We start from the raw sequence: 27,744 nt of genomic DNA, 5'->3' as shown, positions 1-27,744 counted from the left end.
TACTTTTCCTCTCTTTCATCAGTCTCCATCTATTCCCCCATTGACAGGCACCTTCCATTCCTCTTTCAGCCTTGCTTCATCCCTCGTTTTTTCCCCTCTCTTTTTAATGGCAGAATGCCTTCTCTTCCTATCAATCAATTCTTCACCTGGACAAACTGAACAGGTTTGAATGAAAACCGCTTGCTTTATTGTTGCTAGGATTTGCAGCGTGCTGGAAGACGAGGGAAATAACAGGGTGAAATAGTCTGCCATTACTGAAGCCATCCAGTTCTTTTTCATGGGGAATGAAGGTCTGAATGTTTTGTTAGGACTGAGAGGTTGCCTGTGGGGTGCTTAAGATGCTGCTGGCACTACATTTGGAAATGGATGGCTCCCTGCAAAAACGTTGGTGAATTAGTTTGTTGTTAAATGTGGCTGGAGTGCAAAATGTCGACTGAAATGTTTTGAAGGAGGGGGAGTAGTTCAACACAGATACAGACGATGCACAGATACTGACACACATTCACAAATGCACAGAGGCGCAGAGATGCAGCACACAAAAAAACACCTGCAGACATCGTACAAGAGATGGAGGTGACATTAAGAGAGAAAATCGGCACTTAAACATGGTAGGATTCACATGCAAGCCTGTGTACTCCGAATTTCTGGCTATTTTCTGTCACTCAAACATGCACACACTTCTTTTATTTCCCCTCTTTTTCATGTCCTCTGTAACTGGAGCTCTACAGGTCTTAAAAGGAGCTCAAGGTGAGAGGAGGCGGTCGTAGACACAATTTGTACTCCGCTGAGAGTGAGAACAGTTGATACATGATGCATTCCCTGTCTCCAAATTCTAATGTTGACCATCAATGTTTACTAGGTCACAACTAACTGTTATTAATAATTATTCAGAATCGATTCATTAACTGAAAAAATATTAATATATATGCATTATTTTAATTATATATATATATATATATTTTTTTTTTTTTTTTTCTGTCAATCACCGAATGGATCAACTAAATAAAAGCGTCAACATAAACCAAAACCTTATTTTACCCTGACGGCAGCCCAAGCCTTCCAACAGCTCCGTCAAAGTCAAACACCAGGCAAAATGTGCTGGCAGTGCAAAATGCAGATTGGATAAAAGTGCAAGAACACAAACACACATGCTCTCTTGTCCCCTTGAATTCTACTTAATGATACCTATTTTCAGTGTTATGTCATCAAATGCACGTTGAATCCAGTTGGACGCATAGTTTAAGAATATCTCTCTCCTTTGTTAATCTCATTTGCTGATGCCAGGCACAGGAACACTTGCTTATCCCAGCAGCTGTATTTACATCCTGACAGGACATGACAGGAGTTTTTAGTTGCACAAACACAGGTTTTCACTTCACCACATGATAGGTGGTTCAGACTGTGAATGTAATCCTTGGAGCCTCCGTACTCTTTTGTGGGTTGGTGCTTCAGTAACCTTTCTTCAGATTGGTACTTGTCTCGGGTTCTATTTTTGGCACAATTTTCTACTTCCTCGTAGTGATTGCTTGTTCTGCTTACAACACCTTCTTCTACAATCCCTACACAGGGCTGTGGTCTTTATGGCACTCGGCAAAATGTGACAGATATCACTAATGTGTCCACATCAGTCATTTAATTGACATGCACTGTCAGCCCAGCATGCAGGCTACTAGTTGTCTAAATGGAAAAGTAGGTGGAACTGGAGGATTCCTGTGAGCTTATCATTAACATGTAAATCTATCAGTCATTCTCTCCACTTTTGACTCCTTTAGTTTTGCTTAAAGGTATCTCAGTAAGTGTCACTTTCTAGAGCCAGAGCATTAAAGCAGCGTTGATATCATTTGCCATTTTTGAGTCCGTAGTTAACGGTAATACATTCCACTGAAATATATTAACTGGTGCTTTTTTAAAAAATATTTTCATTTGCACATTACCAGCTCCCACTAATATTTTCTATCTGGTTAAAACTGACGCCAATTTCAAACTGATACTGCACTTTTTAAAGGCTAGGATTGAGAATAAACATATTTCTGATTAAAAACAGCACCTAATCCCCAAGTGCAAATGCACCTGTTTCACATTTTTGCTTCAGCAATGCTCCATAAGTCTTGGTAATCAAGGCAGATCCAGAGTGGCACTTAACCAAGCATCTCAGAGGCCAGCACATGTTCACACATCAGGGCAGACAAACACTGCGATCAGGAGACCGACTGGTTCAAGTGGGTTAAGTATGTGGGATGCGGTGGCAAGTGTTGCTCCGAGACCAGTGGCACCTGCTAATGGTATTAAATGGCGCGGGAATAGTATTAGCATTCTGCAAATTGGTGCGGGAGCCTTGGAGTATTGTGGGGGGGTGGCTGCGCTTACAGTAAATGGCGGTTTGAGAATGATTGTTCTTGAATGTGACTTTGAGGACGGCTCTGTTTTGTTTCAGTGAGAAGGAGCTTGAAAGAGAGAACAGATGATGAGAAGTAAAGGGTGGCAAGCACACAAACACACACTGAGTATAAAAACTCCTGATGGCCATATATATAAGATACTGTCAAACCAGAAAGAGACAAAACCCCAAAGCTTCATGGTGATGCAGGGCCTTGGTGAGCTGACATTTACCTTGCATCCCTACCACATACACATTACCACACCCACACGCACACACACATACAAACACGCACACTATACACACATAAGGTCCCATATGCATGACAATGGCCGAACTAGAGCCAGTGACAGGAGAGGGACTGGGGAGTGACAGCAGAGAGGAGGCGCAAGGCCATATCCTGAAGCAGCCGTCTTTAATGGATGGCGGAGGGCAGAATGTGTGAAAATGTGTGTATGTGTGTGCATGCATGAATCGTAAAACATAAAATAACTTTTTGAGTGACATATAAGGAAGGCTGTGCCACTGTAGATAGTGACTTGGGTGGACTTCAAGCGAGAGACAGAAAAAGTGAGATAGATACTCTAGTGATGTTCAGATCAAGACACTGGCAGAGAAGAGACAGATAAGCAGGCTGCTGCTTTCATTGGCAGATTGATTGACAAACAGACAGGCAGACAAAGAGCAAGATATATACAGTAGAGCCTACGTGCAGGAACTCATGGAAAGTCATACAAGTCAGTGGTAGCTGGGCGGAAGTGACAGAACTGATCCTAGCTAAGACACTATGGGCCTGCTGCTGTGATTCATGTACACTAACTGTAACTTTGCTTGCAGAAAATGAAGATGAGGAAAACAGTTTTAGGCAGACAGGCGGTATTCGATAAGAGTCAAGCTTTATGTGCAGACAACGACAAAGAGAGAAAGATGACTATGTTTAAGAAAAGCAACAGCCATAAGGTATCAACTTTAGACAAAGATTGATTTGGGGGGAAAAATACAGCATTTTCCCTTTAATCACAGGGAACAATGCATCTGCTTTAGAAAATCCTTACAAGCACATACAGATAACAAAAGAACAGAGCTTTTAAGCTGTCGGGAGGTTCTCACCAGGCTGGAGGCTCGGCTGTCTGTTGAGCCGTCCTGTTATTGTCGCACAAAGCTGAAAAATTACTACATCCAAATGCTGTATGTCTTTCGTAACTCACTCACTTTTTTATCTGCCCATGAACAGCCAGCTAGTTTGAACAAAACTGCCCTCCTTTCCAGGGTGCACCTCAAAAACATTTTGGCGTATTATTGCCGTCCCTCTGTGCTGCAGAGAAGAAGTCTTTTCAAATTTACGAAGGGCATTTGTGTCATCCTGGTGTCAGTGTAATGGCATTGAAAATGTTTTTTTCCTAAATGAGATAAAATAATCTGACATTAACTTAAGAAATGGGATCGTTACATTGTTTATTTTCTGATGCTTGCTTTTCAAAAACTTCCTGAACGCGATGAATCAACATTTGCCAGAACGTACGTAGACCAGATAAGCTCATGTCAGGTGAATGTAATTACCTACACAACAAACAAACCTTCTGCTCCACGTTCGGAACAAGCACACAGGCACCTCGTTCCCAGGGTGGTAAAACCTCCAATTATTAACAGTCTCAACATTAACAAAACATTTCCTCCAGGGTCTGCAGAATATTATATATCATAATGAAATATGACCCAGTGCTCTCTCTCCTGACTAAATCTGCAGTGCATATTGCTCTCTGTTGACCCTTAACCACCTGCAGCAATACTGAAACTTTTCTGTGTAAAACTCTTGACCAAGTGCTCTGCTCTGCCACGCTGCTGGCTCTGTCAGATCCATTTATAGACAGGCAGACTGGACAGCTGCCTGCATGTCCAGAGGGTCCTTGGGACTGCCCACTCATTTCTTTATATTAAGACTGACTGATTGGGAGCCTGAGGTGGCAGCTCTACTCGTTTTTCCTCTCTTTTTGACCCATTCTCAGTCATGTGGGTCATCATTCCAAGGTGCATTTTGAGAATTCACATGTTAACCTAGCACAAGAAAATAAGCAAGCTCTACAAAGATGACGGTTTTGAACAGAAGTCTTAAAAAAAGCTTTTTGTTTTTTCAACTGTATGATACAATATGGCTTAAATGTAAGTCACTCAGGTTCTTAAGTGCAGATGTTTAGTCTTGAAGATGTAAATTTCAGATTGCAACAATTGACTAGATGCGGAGTTTTAAAAGTCTGACACTGTGGGCTCCCCGCTCTCAGACAAAATTCTGTTACAACTGAGTTACACTATGGGCCACAGCTTGAGCCTTGTTTTTATCTTATATTTGTATTTGTATTTATATTTCTTATATATAATCCTACATTTGTTTAAATGACAGCATTAAAGGTATGCCGCATTCACTGTTAGCAGTTTCTCATCGCGGTTTGACTGTGCGTGTGAACGGTTATTGCTCGTGATGAGCAGGTGGCACCCGCATGGTAGCCTCTGCCACCGGTGTGAAAAGTGCTATATACTGTAAATGCAGTCCATGTGCAGACAACTTTCACTGGATTACTTTGATCCTGAAGAAAACTTGATTCTGAAACTATAAGGAGCAACTCTTTTTCTGTAAAATGTTTATGATAAATGCGATATACATGGACAGAAAGTTTGGGCTGGGTTACCTAAACTATCTTTCCATTGTTTCCACAATATCTGCAAGCAGCTGTCCCTTTCACCTCACATAGTATCTTTCCCTCACATCTCCGGTGTCTCACAAGTTGAAGAATCTCAACTGAATCAACATTCTTTTGTCTCCAGCTTCTATTTCTCGGTAGCTTCTTCATACCCTGCTACTTTCACTGACCTCATCTGCCAAACATTTCAAATTATATGGATGCAAATAATTATAACAGTTAGAAGTTTTAAAGTAAAGAGATTTCAGATCTAAAACCACAATAGAATATAAAAGAGCTGCTTGCTGTAGTTTACTATCTGGATTCTCTAGGTATTTGTGTGTTCAACAAAGAGCAGTAGGTCCAGGCTGTGTGACTGTGTGTGCAAATGAACATGGGAGGGATAGTACCTGACTTAACTCATACCAACACTGAAACTGATCTCCATGGCTGGCAGTGCAGATCAGAGCTAATGCACTGGCAAATGTGACAAAGTGTGCAGTGAAAGGCAGTAAAAGAGGCTTTAATATAGGAAGAGGGACATATGGAGGATGAGAACTGGAGGATAAAAGATACAGAGAAAGAAGCATTAAAGATCCAAGGATAAGCAGCTGATGAAGTAAGCTGATGATGCCCAGATGGGTGGATAAGAGACAAATAAAGAAGTAAAAGGTATAATATAGGATAGAATATTGGATGTAGGTAGTTTAATATGGGATCTTTTACATTCACACATTTATATCTTACTGTACATCTGGGAACATTTATATGCCTTTTTAAATTTGAGCTTGGGATTGAGCACTCTTCAGAAGTCTTAAAGGTCAACCTGCAAATCCAACCATTTTCAAAAGAGTGGTGCAGGTCACTCTTGAATAGCGAGATTTCATCTCTATTTTCCCAATAAAGAAAGGTTACACAGAGAAGATGTCTGTGATAAAATGTGTTGGATCAAAATTGTTTTCTTTTTTCCAAAGTGAGAAGGCAACCATGTGAAATATTAAAAAGGCTACAACAACTCTCAGAATTCAGGTAGACAAACTCTGTTACCAAACTTTTGAATACGTGACAGTTCAGAGTCATGCAACAGTTCGCCCTGCAGTGCCACAATCAGAGACCCGATCAATAGAGCACAGTAATGTTTAGCGTGTAAAGCACTAGCGCTTTATACTTGGCTGTGGTGGAAAAGTTGGTAAGGTGATAAAAAGCAAAATGCAACGCAAAGTGTAATGGAAACAGACTTAGCAAAAAAAAAAAAACATGTGACTTGAGCATCCACTGAAGCTTCTGCTCCACTGGAGGGACCAGAGACAAAAACTGATATCAGATCTGTGATGTGGAGCAAAGACTGTAAGGTTCATCAAATTAATACATGAAACAAACACAAACCCCATGCCTTCATCTTTTTTACATCGCTTTTCACCGTTTGAGATTTGGCTAGCACTCACCACCTGTTAATCTCAGTGAACCAACTCCTAATAATTGCACAGCAGTAGTGGATGGAAAATGTGCATTAATCTGGATTTTCTTTTGCTGAATTTCTCGAAGTTCTCATAAAATTATCACTAGATTTGAATAGAAACCTTGCTATTGTCTGAAAAGGATTGGATCTCATTTATCGATATCAATTTCAATATCACCTTCTTCTACAATGATGGAAGTGAAGAGCTTTTCATTCTGTTCTGGTTTTCAGTCAACAACCTTTATCCACAAAGGGCGTAGCGTTGATATGTTCAGTACAGACTGAAGGTCTTTTTATTCATCTGCCCTTTTACCCTCTCTTTCTGTCTCCTCAGTGTTTTCTCTCTTTCTCTGACTCTTATTCACACGCACTCTGTCAAGGATATGCCTGATTGAACCTGAATTCTCAAAAAAGAGAAAAACATCTTGCCTTTACACTGCACTTTACTCTTTCACTCATAAACTGAATTTATACAACACATGCTCACAAAAAACAGAAAACTGACTCACGTGCTAACACATATATACTGTTTTTTCCCCAAAGAGCCCCATCCCACTGGCAAATGGATCTTTTGAACCAGTTTAAAAAGACTGATTGCTTTTATTGTGAGCCTTTGCCTTGCTTTTATCGACCGTTTAAACTGCCAGATTCACCAATTGTTGTTTTGTCCCTTTTATCTACTTTGGAACCATATCAGTGCGCTTTGTCACGATAATAATGTGCAAATTGCCCCATTCATTATTGTTTTTTGATGGAGAAATTGGGTAAAATAAGCACTTTGTAGATAAGCGTAGGGTCTGAACACTATTTGCGAAAGCATCAGCAGAAAGCAGAATGCATTTCAAAGAGCTGTATGCCAAAACTGATTTTAATACACTAATAACGGTGTAATCTTCCTATCAGAAAGTTCCAAAACACAGGGCACGCTTGGTGACTTTTAAATCTGCTCAATAAGCATGTCTCATTGATTTAGCTTCCTATTTGAAGTGTCAAAGTAACCAACATGCAGATTACAATCCTCAGAAGTTAACTGATTCGGTATGAGGAATGAAAGGATTATTTGTCTCTTCACCTTTTTGTTCCACTGTCAGTGTCACTGTCAGGCTCCTTCCAGGTCTGACTAATTAACTGCTATCCTTCTGTTGTCTTTAAAAAAACTGGAAGCAAATTAAAACATTTATCTTTAAAGGAAAGGGAGCTACTCCAAGTACTCTGGCCAAATGTGTTCCTCAAAGGGAATGAGAATGGAGTGATAACAGCCAAAAAAACCCAAAATAACAATGGGAGTGGGAAATTGATTGAAAGTAGACAAGTGTGGCCTTACCGGTCAAACAGTCACACATACTGCAACACACTAATACGCCCACACAAACAAACCTGCACACAAATATCCGACCTAACAAAAGCCCCACACTTTTCTTCATGTTCCCGCGCCCACGGACAGCGTGTGGCCCTCACCTACCTTGGCTTGCTGGACGCAGGTCATGTACTGTTTGGCCAGGCTCGAGCAGTGAAGGGTCTGCTGTGGGTTTTCTCTGTAGCACTGGAGCACCTTGGCCTGCAGCTCAGCGCACAGAGACGCAGTCTGCCGAGGTCTGCACGGGAACAGAGGGCAGAGAGGAGGGTCGGTGTGATTATAACACAGCACTGCCAACTGGGACCGTCTTTGGTTACTGTGCATGCTGAAGTCTCTCTGTTACAGTCACAATGTTGGACATTTTTGACAGTTTACTGGCTTGTCTATTCAAGCAGTTTAGAAGGCTAATACAGGGGTTTGTCTTGTACCAGGTGTTAATGCCAGTAGTGCTGCAGTAAACGTTTAATATTGACAAAAAAATTAACAAAAATGACTGACTGGTAAGTATTCTACACTGTTGATTTATTAGATCTAATTTTAAAGTATTTTTTATATTTGATCTTCATCTTTGACAGTTCAGCTTAATGCTATAGAACACTTTCTTTACTTAAAGTGACAAATTTACATGGAACATGGAAGAGCATCTTCAAACAGTGCAGCATAAATCTGCTCTGGATTGTGTTGACTTTAATGAACATCACACATATCACACCTATGTAGATAATAGTGGTTAATTCCTCCTTGTGATATGAACAAATATATTTTTTCTACAAACTGTACTTTGCACTACCATTTGTATCAGTTATTGTAACATTTTACTAATAAACTTTGACAGCGATGGAAAAAATACAATGGCAGTCTTTGCTACTTTGAGGGGATGAATCATGGGACTCACTACATTCATTTCAACTGTGACTACCAAACTGAAGTTTCAGCAACATCAGGTTTAGTTACAAGAGACTAAACGTTACTAACTCCATGAAGTTACGCTTAGCTGAAAGCACAGTAAGAGCAGCACTAACAATGTCTGTTTTGTGTCATTAAATCTTGTGAAGAGCAGAAGAAAATAAAAACACTTGAGATTGTTTATGGTTTGTTTTAGTTGCAGTTGGAGTAGCTAAGATAGTTTCAAAGGCTTCAAGGTGCAGTTTGTGGAGAGAGATGAATTATGCATTGACAAAGCAGCTTAGGAGTCAAAGTCAAACTTTCTCTTTTCTTTTTATCTTACTCACACATACAGTACATGTGTGTAGACAAAAGCACACAATCGCGTCCACACCTACAAACACACGCAGACACACACACGCAGACACACACACACACACACACACACACACACACACAGGTAGTGAATGCTAATCCTACATGAGGGTAATCCTTGAGTGCTCTGTTGCTTGTAGTAATTTACCTGCTTTTGTGACAGAACTCGTAACTGGAAGGATTGGGATATGGATATGTACACGCACACGCACGTACATACACACAAAGACACAACTTATTATTCACAGCACTGCGTCCTGTACAAGCTCATCCAGTCCACCAGCAACAGAACAGAGTAGAACAGAACAGAAAAGAATAGATCAGAACAGAACGGAACAGAATACGACAAAACACAAAATATTACAACAGAATATAATGAAGTAGAACAGAAGAGAAGGGAATGGAATAAAACATAATAGAACAAAACAGAAATTAATATTCAATAATAGAATAGAATAGAATAGAATAGAATAGAATAGAATAGAATAGAATAGAATAGAATAGAATAGAATTGACCTCAAGGTCCATTAAGCAGTTGATCTGGGACTTTCTATCAAACCACAAGATCTTCATCCATGGATGGATGGTTTATTTTCTGAGAACCTGAAGCAATTCTCATTCATGACAACTTTTATTAGCTCTTGAGGTGAAATGGTTTGGCAATTGCTATTTCCAAGGTGCTACTTCAAAAATGAACTTTGAACCTCAACTAGAAACTAGAATACAGCAGAATAGCCAAGAACTGAACAAAGTAGAATAGAATACAGATCCTCGAGCTGCCTGCCTCCTGCTTTTATGGATATCTAATATCTAAAGTTTAAGTCTAATGAAGTGATGACATTATGCAGTAGTCTGTATTTTTTTTTTATTTAATTTTATTTTGTATTTCTCTATTTCTGTTGCTATTTTTTCCAACTACCATTACCTGTTGCCTATCATACCCAAATTTCCCCAGCTGGGGATTAATAAAGTCTTTAAAAAAAAAAAAATCTTATCTTATACAACACTACGCTGTAAAAAAGAGGCCGAGACAGAGAGGGAAAGAGATGAAATTAGTGTTCAATTCGATAAGGAGACGCTTGGCTTCATTTAACATGATGGGATATGCCTATTTATTTTGGGAGGCTGACCACCTGACATTCACGTAGGCAATCATGTGTGCACATGTGCACGCCGCGCACACACACACACACATGCACACACACACATGCACACACACACACACACACACACACACACACACTGCCCTCATGCCATCCCTCACAGCAATTACAGAATCATGCAATCCTTCACATATGAATGAGCTCAGTAGACCCTGCCTTCAAATACAAATACACATAATAAATGTGCGTGTGTGTGTGTATACACGAGTGTGTGAATTGGGCTTTGTAAATGCACTGCACGTGTGTGCATGAGATACACTGTACACATGAAAGACTGAGAAATTTGTCTGCATTGGTTTGTGTGCTGTCTAGTCTGAATGTGTGTGTGTCTGTGTGTGTGCCTGTGTCTGTGCATGCTTGCGTGTGCAGTGGAGGGTAGAGCGACAGGATTAAATAAATCACTGGCGGAGAGAATATTCATGAAAAGAGAAGTGAATGCAACCTGAGAGAGAGACAGAGACACAGAGAGAGAGAGAATGTGACAGTGACGTATTAAATGACAAATGACAAATAACCCTTGCAGCTTGCATGGACAAACAGTCACCCACGGCAACCATCACAATCTGCATTTTACCCCTGCCATTGTCTGGTGCCACGACAATGGTGGTCAGGATGACAGCTGAATATTATTGCTCTTTGCGTAACGTTGGCTAACAGTCATTTAGTTGGGACACTGATAAGGTGTAATCAGGGTCAATAGAAATCATAGTTGATTTTAATAAGAACGAACAAACAGAGTTACAATCGTGTTAAGGCAGGCTCGATACACTCATCTGAGGTGTTGGCTTGAATTATTATTAAAATACTTTATAGCCTCATGATAAAGGATACAGGGTTTAGGGCTGAATGACTCTCATTCAAATTAAAAGGGACATTATGTCCACGAGATTGAAAAGAAGGGATTTACCAAGGCCAGCTCTTGAAAACAGAGAATTTGTATTGCTGCACTGAAAATAAAAAAAAAATGGTGTTGTTATGCTGGTCAGTTTAAAACCAGTTACCAAGAGTTTCAATCACATGATTAGAATTATACGACTGATGCTGATGTTTGACTTTGCACTCTGACAGCTGGTTGGCATTCTGAATTACTCCCTAAGAGTAGGAGATAACAGCAACAATAGCCCCACGGTATTAATCCAAGCTCAAGTTTAAAAAAAAAAAAAAAAAAAAAAAAAAAAATTCTTTCACTTCAACAAGAGAAACTTTCTGATAGCAGGAGTGTTTTAATAATGGAATCTGAAGCAGAAAATTGCCTCTGCTAATCTGCACCAACTGCCTCGTTTGACTGAAATTAGAGGTGAGCTCTTATTAGAAAAACATTAGCCGCCCCAGCTAGTTTGATAGCTAACTTTTGCAGGGAGAAGAAACAAAACAACACTCCAATTGCTTTCTGCCTGTGATGTTTTGCATAAATACGTGCAGAGTTGGGAAAGAAAGATTAGGCTCAAATCGTTAAAGTTTCTCATTATTTTTTGTCTCACCTTGGCAGTGTGTGGTTTTTATGAAGAGAGCTCAGATTCTGCGCCACTGCAAAGCGTGACATTGGGGAATAAAGCAATAAGAAGAAAAAGGAAAGATCGTAAAGGCATAGCATTTTATTATTCTCTCTGTGTCGAAGTTGGTGTTGTTTGTGTTGGTGTGTGTGTGTGGTGTGTGAATGGTTATTAATGAATGATGACAAGGATTTGGGCTCCTTTAAAGCAGCAGCCATGGCATTGTACTTTTGGCTTTTAATACTACGCTGAGTGGAGGGGAAGAGAAGAGAGGATCAAAGATGTCATGGCCGGGGTGAGATCAAAAGGAACGACAGAGCATGCATCTTGTAATGTTTGAGGCTTTGTAAAGCTTTTATGATACTGGCATGAGGATAACATTCACAGCATTATATTTCAACTGGCAGAAATCTCACTTTCAGAATCACATCAAATCTGAACTAGAGACTTAGCTCAAAATGCCTGTGAGGGTCTGTCTGAGGACTGCCATAACTCAGAAGCTATGATTATTCTGGTAGTCATAGTAATCACTTATGCTTCCTTTGCTAAGTGATGTGGCGTACTTAGATCCTAACCTAACGTCACAAAATGACAACACCAAGAAACTTCGCTAAATTTAATCTCGACTCCACCAAAACTCTTAGAAGGTCTCTGTCTCAAATGGGAATAGCAATGAAACACAACTACAAGCCATGGACTGAAGACAGTCAGAACTCCGCCCGTATCTTCATACACTGACAGCTGAAGTGCTGAAGGGAGATAGGAATGTAGGAGAACAATTCGCACTCTGTTAGCCTGGCTGATTGATCCCCACCAAACTCACTTTGTGGGAATATAGGGAGAGAGAGATGGGAGGGGATAAGGAGAGTGTTTCATTAAAACAGGTGACATGCGGGAACAAGATAAGGGGCACGTGTGCACGTCTGTTTGCGTGTGACATCTCATCACTGATAACTTTTCAATCAGGAGACCTTGCGGTTGGACGACTCACTCGAGCTGCGGGTGACGCGGGGTGAGACACGCTCTTTGGAGCGTTTCGCTGCTATCATCCCTTCCATCGCTAACCTTTTTTTCATCAACAATTTCAATTCCAGTTTTGTGTTGTTTAATTCGCAAGGTCCTTTTCTTTAAAGGGCTTCACTTTTCTTTTGAGAGTTAAGCTTTCAAATCCCTACTGCGCAAACAGTAGTACAATATATGAGAACACTGTTTTTACAAAGAAAAATAAACTGTTATCACATTAATCTCTTACTTTGGCTCTTATGGAGGACTGTGTATTATAAACAACCTGCTACACTATTTGTCTAAATAAGTGTTACAGTAGGTATTCTACTGTACTCCAAATGCGTCTTGTCCTGTGCAGTCCCTTTGTTTTACCACAGTATATATGTAGGTCATTGTCCTTTGTGCCAATATGTAAATCTATCACTACGTGGACTTGTTAATTGTGCATGTTTCTATTAGATGTTCACAGGTTTGGTGCCCTGGTAAAGGTTAAGACTAGGGATGGGCAATCTCTCTAATAATGATCAATTTACTCACTGTCCCAATCCTTAATCTAGATTGCAATGTTTTTTTTTCTCAATTTTGAAATGCCCTCTAGACTATAGCCAGACTTGAAATAGCTTTTGAATTTCTCCTTTTGTACCATTAAAATACAATATTGCATTACAGATACACAAGTTCCAAAATGGTGGTTAAAACCTGAGTTCAATTAGAAGTTGTAAATAGAAGCCAAAAAATAACCTAAACATAAAATAACACTTGTTAAGTAGTTGTAACTCAAATAGAGAAAATACCAAAATGTTCACTCCACATCCAGCTCCACATCCACCATGTCACCTGCTATAACTCACGCTGCATTGCAATACATTACACAAGGAAGAGCCATGGAGAGTAATTTGTCCAAACAGCACAGCCATCTAGTTGGTTACATCACTCTACTGGTTTGTTCACATAGTGCGAATCTGCTAGTCAATGAGGTTATGGAGTTTGGAAACAGGAGTAAGAGGGCATTAAATAAAAAAAAAAAAGTACATTTCAGATGCCTTCAAGATCGATTACAACCTAAAATCGTCAGATCGCCCACCTTGTTAAGACCATACCACATAACTGCAGTGTCCACAGTTTGATTCCAATGTTTCTGTCTCTCTACACTATGACTGTCACATAAAAAAAAGGCAAAGCACCAAAAAAAAAAGAAAAAAGATATCTTCCAAAACCTACCCGATTCCAAAGGGAAACGAGGACAGTCATAGTCCAAATAGACCTGAGCACAGAGACAGACTCAAACAGAGAACACAAACACAGACAGCAGTATGACGGGCCACGAATGAGCAAAACGCAAAGGTCAAAAAGCAAAACAGGACATCTTCTTCCCTGGACTGCACGCGCCCTGTCTTGCTTAAGAAAAACACATTTTTCTGATGTGATTATGTGCGATTATGACACACCACCATGACAGAGTTGACAGTGAGTTCAATCTGTTCCATTTGGGAATTATGTGTACATACAGACCCAAGACTTGTGGCATATCAAAGGGACCAGTTGCAGCTGAATCTTATGTTTTCACTGTAATTGATGCTTATATACATAACTGTTCACGTCAACATAATAAAGGATTGATCAAATGATGAAAATCTGTTTAATGCAGCAGCGAAAAATGTAACATATTGTGCTGCAGTGAATTTACACTTGTGGATGTAATGTACTTTTTGTGATCTATCTCATGTAACTGCACAGACAAAATCTGACCCGTTTGTAATCTCATGCAGGAGTGTTTGTGTGTAGGTGTTTTTTTTATCTATACCTCACAGAGGCAGTAACAGAGGCAGAGTGTGCAAGTGTCTGCAGCCTTCTGTCTTAAAGGTAAATGTTTGTTGGACCACAGTGAAGACAGGTCTTGTCTCTAGTAATGACTAGCAGTCTGCTACTCTGTGTGCCACGGAGAACTTTACAGCTAGCTACCTGTCTGTTTCACTAATTGGACACGCTACCCACATAAACGCAAGCTGTGTGACACATACAGAATAAAGCAGATATAACAAACCCACATGAAAGTAGGCTTTTAACCACAAACTGTCAGCAGTTACTTCATGGCGAATCCTCACGCAGACATCCACCTGAGGTTCACTTAGGTTCTGTCTTTGCAAACACTTTGAGAGTAACAAGGTTTTTAAAGAGGATTAATGGATTTTTAGATCTTAAAGTAAGCTCAGCTGCAATGTTGTGGGTCTCTTAGGTGAGGTATTTTTGGGAAATATGGATAGTCTGGTACCCCAAGGCAAGGCTAATGGATGAACTTCTCTAAAATACCCTGTGTAGTTAGGCAAGGCAAGTAGAAAATGGCACAAGATAACATTTTATCACTCACTATGTCCCCACTCGAGGATAATATTTCAGAGAGTGTGACCAGTCTGATGTAGGAAAAGAGAGGTAATATCCTAGGGGGCTTCCGTCTTGTTGCCCTGCAATAACAAAGTACCCTCCTCAGGTGCGAGAGGCACCTTTTAGTTTAAACTTTTGCACTCAAAGTATTTGGGGCCGGACGTGGAATCCCAGACAGGAAATAGCAGCTGAAGTGGGACTACTGTGACTGTCAAACAACTGGAAGGGACTAAAAGGCACTTATAATGGCAGTGTCCATTGTGACTTATCAAGAGCACTGCACCTGATTTCTGTTTCTGAAAATGGATGTGATTGTCCTTCACCAGCTAGCCATGGCTGCTTTTACTTTTACTTTAAACCCAAATGCTAATTATCTTTTTCTTCTATCTCCGCTTCTTTCTCATACCCACAAAAAACATGAAGACAGAAGAATGAAGTCACAAGTAAAAGAGGCTAAAAGACAACATATGAGGGCAAAGTTAGAACCATGGGCAGAGAAATGAGATTATTGAATGATATTATTATAGAATTCATAAGCAGAAGTGGAGACAGAGACAGATACGAAGACAGAAGAAAAAGACATACTGTAGCTACAGAATGTGTTAGACTGTGCTGCAGCCCCCCTCCCCCCCTTCAGCAGTGGGTAAATAGAATAATTACTGGGTGGTCAGTGTAGTGTGAAATGACAGCGTGACCACAGCACAATGAAACACTGCCCAAATGCTGACAGAACATGACGAGCACATGGCTGCCTGAATACAAAGTGTGCCTGTATGTGTGGCAGACATATAAAAAGGGAGTGAAAAGTGAAAAAGTGTGTGTGTGTGTGTGTGTGTGTGTGTGTGTGTGTGTGCACGGACTTATAATGAAAAAAATAATGAACACCACATTGAGGCAGGACAGAATGCTCTTCTGTCGGCAAACTCGTGCAGAACTGATCTTCTAACCTCTTCCATGCAGCTATGGACAATAGCAAATCCTCGCTAATGTAATCATTTGGACAAAATTTCGGACTTGCATTGTGTGTTGTTAAATTCAATGGACCAGGTGCATGAACGTGGCAGCGCTGTGGATGAGGTCACTGCCCATCACGCAGTGCAAAGCTAGCAAAAAAAAATAAGCATCTACTTTTTTGTCTTGCTGTTTCCAGTGCACTAGACAGTGTGCTACAACACTACTGACTTCATAACAACATTCATACATTTACTTTCAGGACATCTGTGATTTATATGATTTTTGTATGATAGTTGAAATAATAGAGAGGGGGCATGACATGCGACCAAAGCCCTTGGACAGATCTGAAGGCTTCCGATCAAGGTATGGCACCTTAACTCACAAAGCCTAATCATGCACAGTAACAAACTAATGCTGCTAAAGCTAAACACTGATGGCAACTTTCTATCATTTTCCACCTTGTTAGGAAATGACAGATGTATTCAGATGTTAGTGATACTGTAGGGAGTTTGTTTTGAATTCAATTATGCCTCTGTGCCGCTACCACATCAACAAGCCCTATAATGACTTGAGCCACAAATTTACTCTTCCTTCATTATCCAATGGAGAGGTCTCAGGCTAATTAACTACATGTGTAATAGCTGTATATACAGCACACACTGCAAGTTAAATGGAGGAAGAAATAAATAGAGTTATTTCATCAATCACAATTTAGCTTCTCAGATATTGTTTGGAACTTACTAATTGAAGCAATATTAAATTATTACTGTTCAGCATGTTTGCTATGCTCCAGGTGGATCTCATGTGGCTGGAATCCATTGAACACTGCTGGCTTTTGAGGGAAAATAAGTAGCTCCTATATTATGACTTCTACAGGTTTTGTCTTGGAGGTGTTTCATTTTAACTGAAGTTCAGGTTTTAATGGTGCACAGTAAGACATAAGAGAGAGGGCACAAGAGGTGAAGGTTTTACGTGTTGTTGAAAACTAAAAGGTGAGTAATGAGCATGTGAGAATAACATTTGAAAATAAAAAAGACCTGAATTAATTAGCCATCTTCATCAGTTTTGCGATAATCATCGTCATGCATGCGGGAAAATGGAAAATGAATGGCTTTCTGCCTAAATTGGATTCACAGAGCTCTTTGGCTCTCTCTCCTTCCAAAAAGGGGTGACAATGGGTGTTATGGAGGGGCGTTAATTGGCAAGGCCCACACACTGCGGCAGTGCCAGTGTGGCAGCGGTTCAGTCTTGAATGAAACTGACATGCTTTCTGACAGTGAGGTCGGAACTCTGCCATCCCAGACGGCACCTCTGTTTCTTGTGAAATCCTGCTGTTTCTATTTTCAGTTTTTATTGCCATGATTGAGAAACTGTTAGTGGCCATTAGACAAATTATTATATTGAGGTACATTATTCGACAAAAAAAAATATACAAAAAAAGACAGAAAGAAAGGGAAGGATGTTAATGTCAAAATTATAATATACATTGGGAGGGGTGGCAAGAGTCCCAGTATGTCACAAGAATGTATTCGTTTCGTACAAATCTATACATGAAATCAAGAGTCCATTCACAGCACAGAATGCATATGCCAAACCAGCTAATTGGCTTTACGCATTTCAAGTTGTCTCTGAGCACTGGAGAGAACACAGCGGAATAAAAACAAAGATACAGATGATATAGTTCACAATTTCCCCTTTTTCTTTGCCATGTAAAATTAGCAAATAAAGCAAGAAAAGGAGAAGAAGGGCACTGGATTTAAACAGAAACAAGAAAAAAAGAAAATAGACTAAATGGGTTGGTGTTAGAGATCTGTTTTTTTTTATCTATTATGCTACTACAGTGTTATTTTCTCATAATAAAAAATATGTTAGACATGTGAAAATAGGCCAAATCATACTGCCCTCTGTAGACATTACAATTAAAATGCTCGGAGAGAACATCCAACAGAGGTAGTACATTTGAAAGAAAAGTCGCAGCCGTAACTGGATATTGTTTTGTTATGCATGCTATGACAAAATGACATGCTAAAAACTCAAAACTATGTTCATGAAATTGTTTGACATACGCACTTGTTTCAGTAGACTGAAATAATTTTTTTAGTTTTTATTCTCAAGTATTTGAGAAGTCTGAAGGATTTCACTTATCATTCATCTAAAGAGGAAAACGGTGAGCCCTAATATGGAAATATGGAAATTTTATCATAAGAGTATTAGATGTGATAATAATAATGTGATAATACTAAATTATCGCCCAGCCTCAGCGCTGTATGTGTGGAAAACAATGTTTTGACTATCTGGCAGCTGCACGAGGTGTGGGGTTCACATTAACAGCAGACTAACGCTGCAAACAGCTTTCACACTCAGGTTTCCGCTCACATCTTCTTTCTGACAACTGTTGTGTGGACATCCTGCCAGTCAGAGCTAGTTTCTCTCTGTCATCTACTGTGTTGGCGCGCACAAGATCTACTTTACATTTAGCAATGCAGCGCTAGCCCTGACAAAGAAGACATATTCCAACCTCAACCAATAGATTTTTTATCATCAAAGTGCCTTAGAGAATGACAGGCTCGTAAGAACGTATATAATAATATGGACACAGAAAAGAGAAACAATGTAATAAGAATACTGAATGGTTCATTCCACAGAAAATGGTGTTGCAAAACTAATTCACAGTATTTACCGGATGTGAGCCTCTGCCTTAGAAGCTGCCTGGTTGTACTGTTCAGCCGTCTGCTTGTAGTTGTCAACGTTCTGGAGGCAGAAAGAAAGGTGAGAATCAATTCAGGTGTATTTCACAGCACTTTATATTTTGATTGTTTTGAATGTGAGGTGGGCTTCTCAGGCATATGCTGCTTTTAATGACTTGTTGCCAGGCTTTAACTTTACTCAATTTTCATGTCACATCATTTCAAAACAAACAAACAAACAAACAAACAAAAAACAAGACAGACCTTGTGCAAGTCCTCAAATCAAGTCCCATGAATTAGAACTTGACAACCTAAGTTATTTACATAATATTACCACAGTTCCAACTATTTTTTTTTAGATTCAATTTAAGCTCTAGTAAGCCAGCAGTGATAAACAAAATGCATAAAGCACCATCTGAAATGTCACACTTGTTAAATTAGCGACCTTTGAATTTTACAGTGCTGCTTACAAATCTGAATGCTGATGACCTGTTGGAACTCCATAATGTTTTACTTCATGCAAGAAAAAGTGGCATTTAAACAGCAATTACTACACAGATGGAGCCCGCGCCTGGAAGGTAAGGTCATATACAGCACACCTCGACTGGAGTAATCAGTGGTCACAGTGTTAACTACTCTGCATCGTGGTCAGAGCTGCTCACAAAGTGATGCAATGACTACAAAGAAGTCAAGAGTATGAGAAGTTTTACAAAACCACAGTACTGAGTATGTGTTAACAATCACCAATGATCACCTTATAGGCTTTACATCAAAAAATATGAAATACAGTTTGTCTAGAATGTCCCAAACAGAAAGCAAAATCTCTCTCGCCACCTTCTCACATTCATTGTGCAGTAATCACCATTTTAAACCAATAACCGCAGCGCTCACGCTTTTACTTAATTATTCCCTATATTCCCAATAGATGGGGTGATAGGAGAAGAAGATAATTGAAGTGGCTGAGCAGGGAAAGAGATGGGATCAAACACAAACCTCCTCCACAATCCCTAACCCTCTACTCCTCCAGTGCCCCCTAGTCATTTTCATATCTCATTATTTCACGCTGATCCACAGACATGCTTCTCCAGATTTGAATGTCTGGTGCTGGAAAAGACTCAAGTAATGTCACAGGCATCTTTTTCCTTAATCCTATCTGCTAGTATTCACTACAGTGCAATAATGTGCCCCATCTATCCTTTTCTTTCCTGTTCTTTAAAGAGAAGACAGTAAAATATGAGTCATAAGTCTAGTATGAAGGAGGAGAAACTTTACCCTAACCCAATCAGTAGTGTGGAAGTATCTGGCAAGTCAATTTATGTGTCAGTCACCACCAAAAATGTTGTAGCTGAATGAAGAAATATGCCAATTAAAGACCTGTTATGTCTGGAGCTCATCCAGACTTGGAAATTTGTCTGAATTTGGCGCAGGAAGATGACATCCCGATTTTTAATTCTGCCTCAAAAGTTCTCATTAGCTCATCTATTTTCCCAACTGGGGATATAGACATTAACACACCTAGATAACACATATCTGACTCGCTGAAAAAAACTCGGAAATGTGCACAGCAATTCAGAGGTCTGGAACCAAGCTATAGACAATGTACATTTAGAACAGAAATGAAGAAACGTGTCTAACCACTCCCTTTCCCATCTTGTCTGACTTTGTGTTCCATTTATGGCTGTCATGGTAACTCACAATGTGGAAACACCAAACATCCCTAAGACTTGCCAGTTCCTGCATGTGTTGCATTGGATTTTTCAGGACAGGATTCAGGATTCAGGATTAGACTCCTGTTGCTGCTAAATCTCCCTGCTGCTAATATGTGGAAAAGGTATAAATATCACACCTACACAGGGGGTGGGGGGTAACAACTGCAACCCCCAAGGAAGTCAAGTATACTTTATCTCAACATTTTGTACCTTTGAAGAAATTTCCAGGCCTGAGAACCTCTGCTCAGAACGTTTATTAATCTACTAAGAACACTGGCACATAAATATGTTTATTTGGTAATGCTAGAAACCAAGCCCTGGATTCATGGACATTAAAGAGAAAGCAAGAGTTAGCTACTTTGGCTGGCTCCCTGGGAATATGTGGTAAGAAGTTAGCCACATGTTAGAGACTTAGCCCTTAGCCTAAGGTCAAGGGCTCAGTGGGTACACTCAACAGAGGAAAGCTGAACTAAAATTTGAAAGTCTGTAGTTGCCTTGTGGGATATCCAGTGTTCGAGCCAAGATTATAAACCCCCCCCATCCCCCCCCCCCCCCAGAGGCTTACACTCATGGGTGCCTCAAATTATGCAGGACATAGAGAGTAGAGCACCAGCAAAGAAGGCAGCAAGCAGATGGTTTAAAGTTAAAGTGAACTTCTCACTGACGATTGACGTGTCTTACCAAGACAATAGCTGATACTGTGCCTCCTACTTGGACGAACATAAACAAATGAGCACAATGAGCAATGTCGCCGTGATAAGAAGCCAGTAAGGGATCTTCTCTTTTTTTTCAGCTCTTGCTTCCCACCTCTTTTCTTAGTTTGCACTCTACCAGGGCCAAGAGAGAGTTAGCTACAGGAAGGAATATAGTACACAAGCATTGGTTGATTGAAAAAACAAAATGCAAGTAGCAACCTTAAAAGAGTAACAACGATAAATAATAATCGCACTATCTATATATGTTGCAGCTTCAGTATAAACACTCCCTAAAAGTGATGAAATTAGAGAATATAGATTTAGGACATAGATTACACCTTTCGTAATGGATGCTATACTCCATACTGCAGGGCGCGTAGAATTCATCCATAGAAACTAGAATTTAATGTAATTTAATGCCATGCACGGGTGGCATATGTTTAATTGGTAAAACTGCCATGATTGCTTGAGATCAGTGCTTTGCAAATATGCAACAATTCTCCCTTGTTGCCTAGTTTGTTAAAAAAAAATGGCCATATATATAAAAAATATTATAAATGTAATTACCCAAGTCCAAAATTAAAAAAAACAAACTTGGACATCATGTGCACTTATTCTCACAATTTGGAGCTTCCTCTTTAGGGAACTATACCACACAATCTAAAAGTCACAACAACTCTTTGTTTTTATCCATGGAGATTCACAAAATGCATCGTTAGATGGTTATGGGAAGGATGTTGTAACAGAAGTTACTGATACAAATATCGTGTCTCTGGTTGCTAAGGAAACACAGGATGGGGAAACAAGGAATGTGGAAGTGTGAAGGCAGTGTTTGGACTGGCAGGTACAGCTTATCCAGCCGAAATGTCAAGGGACCGCTAGGCTGTGTGTTGTTTTTGTGTTATCAACGTGTTTTGTTTTTTTTTGTGTGTGTGTGTGTGTGTGTCTGTTGACAGAACAGACCCAGAGCAACAGCCCCAGCTCAGCTCTAGTGACACCAGAGAAGTGGCAGCACTATCGCTGGCACACACACACTCTGAGCTCTTCCCAGTCATTTGTACCCGTGGGGACAAAAGCCCAATGTGGAGAGACAGAATGGGGGGATGATAACCCTCAATGGGGGAAAAGCAAGGTTTTGGGGGTTGTTGGAAAGACGCGTGGAGGGGATTAGTGTGGGTGCATGTGTGTGTGTAAGCTTGCATACATGCAGGTGTGTGACTAAATCTGTGTTTGTATGTGGATGCTTGTGTTCAGAGGATCCTTGCATGCACACTCGTCTGAACACCCTCCAGCAGCTCTGGATTGAGATGGGCTGATGTCAGGATTTTGAGGGAGGGGTGGTTTCACGCTTCACTCCTGGACGAAGGAGGATTAATTTTTTCAAGGGGGGGGGGGGGGGGGGGGGGGATTAAAAGAGGTGAATTTTAAACTGAGACTTGTTTACAGAGTCACCGGGTATGTTGCCACAGGGAGACAGATATACTCCACCTGGGAAGAGATTAGGGGGGAGGGAGAGGAAGAGAGAGAGAGAGGAGAAGTAGAGGATGTTCTGGTATGTCTTTTAATGTGTGAGCCTGTATGTGTGTGGAAGAGGAAATGCAACGTTGCGCAGTACATTGGCCACTCTATCACAATTACTTCTGAAGTGACAACCTACACACAAACCTGCCACAATAAACACAGACACACATACACGGCTGTTTTCTCATTTGTGTCAGTAGTGGACAGCATCTACAGCCTTTAGACAAACACAAAGTCTGTTATCGTCACTCATCCCTTAGGCAAACTGGACACTAGAGTGTGTTTGTGTGTGTTTTCAAACAGGTTTTCTCTCTCTCTCTCACACACACACACACACACACACACACACACACACACACACACACACACACACACACACACACAAAGAGGTTTTAGCCTATTAGAAGGGGCTGCTGCTAAGCCAGAATAAAATGTTGATTCAGGGGAAGATCATACACCAATTATCAGTGGATTCTCCTTGTAATCTTGATGCTCTTACGTCGGCTTAAATTTCTGCCTCAGATCATCGACACATCCGAACAGAGCAATTACATGACCATGAGCCCCTGCTTGTGTATGTACACTGCGTATGGACGATCTCCAACGACTGAAAATTATCTAAAGAATAAAAGCACAGACTGATATTCATACTTAGACAATAGCATGCATCATCCTTAAATGTTTCCTTTGCATTATCATGATCTAATACAATACTGATGGTGAGGGAGGCCCTAATAGAGCGAATTAGCTGTCTTCACATGCCTGAATCAGAATTTATGTGAAAAGTGAAACATATTACTGTTTCAAATTGTGTTTTGCATTTATGTATATGACCTGTGTCAGTCACAATTCAACTTTTAAGTGGCCATTTATTTTGGGCCAACTGGTATTTGCCACAAGTATGAGTGAAAGGAAGAAAAATAGGCTGGATAAAGGAAAGGGGGCATGAAAGGAGGCCTGGATGAATGGAGTGCTAGATTGGAAAATGAAGGAAGAGAAGGAGGGAGATGGATGCCGGCTCAGGGCGCCGGCTCAGGATAGACTGTCTGTTTAATGCACAGTCCATATAGCCTCTTTATCTCTCACTCTCAGTCCCCCTCTTTCTCAGTCCCTCATCCGCATGCAGGTCAGCTGCGAGCAAGTGAGGGGTGAAAAAAAGCGATAGAAAACGCGACTGCAGTGGCGAGCGGAGAAAGATAGAGCATCCTCCACTCTTCTGCCAATCAGTCTCTTCCGTCAAGCATTGCAGCGTGTGCTGCTTGCCGCACGGTGTGCAGGGGCCCTTCCATTTAACTTGGCTATGTAAAAGGTTTTCTCAGAGGCCTAAAGGAGGCGAGTGCCACGGACTAGATAAGGTTCCCCGTCTGCCTGATGGGTCCTGCTGGACAGAGACAGAGTCAGGGAGAGGGGTGGAGGGGGAGTCAAGTCCCAAAGAGTGGCTACTGAATACTGGAGGGAGAGTTGTGGTTGAGAGGGGAGAGACACAAAATGGCCAGGGGGGGTGAGAGTGTATGTGTGTCTACCTGTACCTTTTGAGCCTTCATTGCTTTAATGTGCATGCTGTTTTCTATTAATGTCAATGCACTCTTGATAAAAACGAAAATGTTTGCAGTCTCTGCGCACGTCCTTTACATCTTACAATCTCTGCCTGCCTCTTGTCCTTTTTCTTCTAGCCTCTGTCCATCTCTAAGAGCATTAACTGGTTATTTTCCTGCCCTAAAATCATACACCAGCAGCAACCTTGCTCCTCACAAAGTCTCTTAACAAATCTGCCCAAGTTTACTCTGTAAGCAAGCAATATTTATCAAACCACTGTGGTTCTGGCTTTTACAGAGTGCAAAATATCAGCGATGCATTAGTGCTCAGGTGGAGGGAACACAGGTCATAATTTCTTAAAAGCACCCAACAAACAGCTTTTATTTCTTCTATTTTTTGAAAAGACCACAGGGCTGCTGGCAAGAGGACACAGTGATGAGAAAAGTATGGTACATTTGATTAGACAACCAAAGCTCTCTGAGGGAAACAGTGCTGTGAAACCTCTCCTGAGTGCTGGTCCATCAACAGTGAGTCGTGACTCTCAACTGCCTGCTCAAACTTTCAATTCATTTACATTTACATTTTGACACTGGTATGTGGGCTTGACATTTCCGAGATAGGGAAGAGTGTCTTGTGTCTCAGCAAGATTTTACTCTCCAAGGAGAGTGAGTAATATGTCACTTTAAGACTTGTTTTGATATTCCTGATGTGTAAAGACTTCTTTTCAGTGAAAGCTTACAGGATGTTTTTATCTCCTTAGTGAGGTCTCCTGTTATACATGTCAAATTTGTGAAACATCAAATCTCACTGTCTAACCCCCCCCCCTTCAATATAATGGAAATGATTTGACTAATGTAGTGTAACTAATAAGCACATCTGAGGGAATGTGTTTATAAGAAAAGGCCTTTCAGATTAGTTCTGGCTATTTCCCTTTAATGCCACACATCTAGAAAATGGTTCTTACTTTTTTCTCCAGTATTTCTAGCTGTTCTTTATAGAAGCTGGAGATGCTGGCCAGTTCCTTCTCCCTCCGTTCTAGTTGTCTGGCCTGAAAAAGAGGAAGAGAGAGAAGTATAAGAAAAGAAGACAATAAAAAAGAAGGCAAAGAAATAATGACATGACATAACATGACAGAATATGGAGGATGACATGACACTAATATGACCTATGTAGGCTTGTGTAAATACTCAAAAATACTCAATCCAGACTGCCTAGCACATAAGGAGAAGAAAATCAATCCAGGCACAAATCAAAATTTTTCATTTGACAATTTTTAAATTGACATAGCTAGGTGGGTAAAATGATGGAAAAGGTAATGGGCTAAAACAACACATTCACTTCCTTGCTTATGAGTGTGACTCATAGGGTTGGGCAACTGGATGTATATATTGCTATTGGTGACTGGCGGAGTCTATCATCAGCAAAGGATTCATTTGGCGTTTGGGGAGCTAACCCTGTAATCTAACTCGGTAAGTTAAGGATTTATTTCGACCAAACCAGAGTTGGTGATGGAAGAGTGGTAAGACTAACCGCAATAGTTTCGGTTATTTTTATTTTGTTGTGATCTGTGTGATCTATGATGATCTAACAAGGCAACTAAGGTTGTCTAAGTTTGGCGAAAGAGAGAAACTTGAATTCAGAAGGTGTACGGTTGTATTTTTCCGTTTAGTTAGAAAGATAAGCATAAGAAAATAAGATTTTCTTTTGTTTGCTTATCAGACTAATAAACATAGCACACACACCTGCGCAAATACATTGGCAGTTGCTGGTTGTTGGGCTGACGGTGGTTGATTGGAACATTTTAACATATCAGCCAACACTAATGGTGCACACATGGGACACCAGCCAGAATTGCTAAATGCTATGGGGAGAGAAATGAGGCAACCTGTTGCTTTGACTACCCAACGGATCGTATTTGTGGTTTCAGATAAACTGAAGAAATACAGCATAAGAGATTAAACACTAAATATATACATCTCACCTATGATTGTTTAAATCAACTCTATTTCATATTTCAGCAAAATGTAACCACACAGAGGACATTAGATTAATCTTTTCAGTTGTGAGCAAACAAAATATAAGTACCCTCCCAAGTGTGTGGTTATAGCATCAAACTGCAGGTTCTTTTTTTTAATGCATTATTTTTTCATGTGTAACGTTTCATGTGTTACCTCATAAATCCACTACTCTTTGATTATATCACATATTTATGATGCTTGATGGAAATCTACAATAACATGAAAAGTACATCACATCTACACCACAAAGTAACACACAATCTAATGGCTATGTAATAGCAGGTGCATCTAATGCAACAGAACTTACAAAACTACTCAGGTGGCATGTGACTGGCACAGTGGCAGCAGAGGCTGAGACGGTGATGCTGACGTTAAGATGAGGCGAAACACTTTAATATGCCCGCTGAGCCAAGCTTTGACAGGCAGAAAGATGGCAGATTGGCTGTAGGAAGACCCATAGTTTGGGTCATGGCCAAAGCAGCATGCAAGCAGAGGAAGATAGGAGGCAGACATCAAACAGAGACACTGTGAAAACAAGTTGCCAGTTCAGCTTGAAGTCAGAAATGTACATGCACTAGGGATGTTAAATAAAATATTCACTCTTGAAGAAAGATTCACTACAAGATGTAACATGAGTTTTGTGATGGGGCCACCTTGTTTGAACAGTGTGTCAATATCATTACACAATTTCATAAACTGGAATGGAAAGGCATTCCTTAATGATAAATCTGGATTAAAATAACATCATATATCATAAACAGACATAGACAGTAATGAAGAGCTATTGCAGAACTGCTAAAAGAAAACAGAGGGACAGTCAAAGGAGATGTGCATGATCCCAAGTTCAAGACAATGGCGAGAACTGTTAAGACATCAGTGTAGGTGACTGACAAGAAACTGCCATCCGCTCCATGTTTTCACTCACTGTGCATTACTAATCAATGTATCTATCTCACTTCAGATTATTCAATTGTAACATTATGACGATGATTTTTCTTGGAACATAAAAGCAATGATGACACATTTTGCATGGACAGTCACAGAGTGATGGTGGTGTCTTCATATGAAAGCATAATATCAAATTCATTTTAAGAATGTACTTAAATGGACTGGAGATGGTAAAATGTGTCTGTAGAGGTTTACACGTTTGTGCCTGCATGTTAAAATGATTATTAATCAGTGCTGTGTAATCTGTAAACATACATTTTTTCTAGCCAATAAAGGTAATGAGTTCAGCAGTGCTACAGCAGTATGAACATGATATGGTGCATGGACACAGTGAAGCTGGCTGGAAGTGAGGCAGCAATGGGGCATTACAATGGGGTATTACAAACACACACACACACACACACACATACGCCGTGGTGTAATGGTGACTGATTGCTATACCCGAGTTGTGTATTAGTAAATATGATATAGATGAGATGGATCTTCTCTGGATGATCTACTGATC

The 27,744-nt window shown here is 40.3% G+C and overlaps 1 protein-coding gene across 1 annotated transcript in view; it reads right to left on the bottom strand.

The window, feature by feature from the left end:
• LOC121621665 (MICOS complex subunit mic25a-like) overlaps nucleotides 1-27,744 on the bottom strand; it is a 60,115-nt gene that overhangs the window by 8,221 nt on the left and 24,150 nt on the right. Inside the window, exons 5-7 of the mRNA XM_041958217.1 lie at nucleotides 25,238-25,321; nucleotides 18,806-18,876; nucleotides 7,974-8,106 (exon numbers count right to left, since the gene is read on the bottom strand). Coding sequence (XP_041814151.1) covers nucleotides 7,974-8,106; nucleotides 18,806-18,876; nucleotides 25,238-25,321 — 288 coding nt within the window. The remainder of the gene's footprint in view (nucleotides 1-7,973; nucleotides 8,107-18,805; nucleotides 18,877-25,237; nucleotides 25,322-27,744) is intronic.

This window comes from Chelmon rostratus, chromosome 2 (assembly GCF_017976325.1).
Source record: "Chelmon rostratus isolate fCheRos1 chromosome 2, fCheRos1.pri, whole genome shotgun sequence".
Lineage (NCBI taxonomy): Eukaryota > Metazoa > Chordata > Actinopteri > Chaetodontiformes > Chaetodontidae > Chelmon > Chelmon rostratus.
Note: the sequence above shows the minus strand (reverse complement) of the source record. Positions and strands in the feature narration are given on the sequence as shown.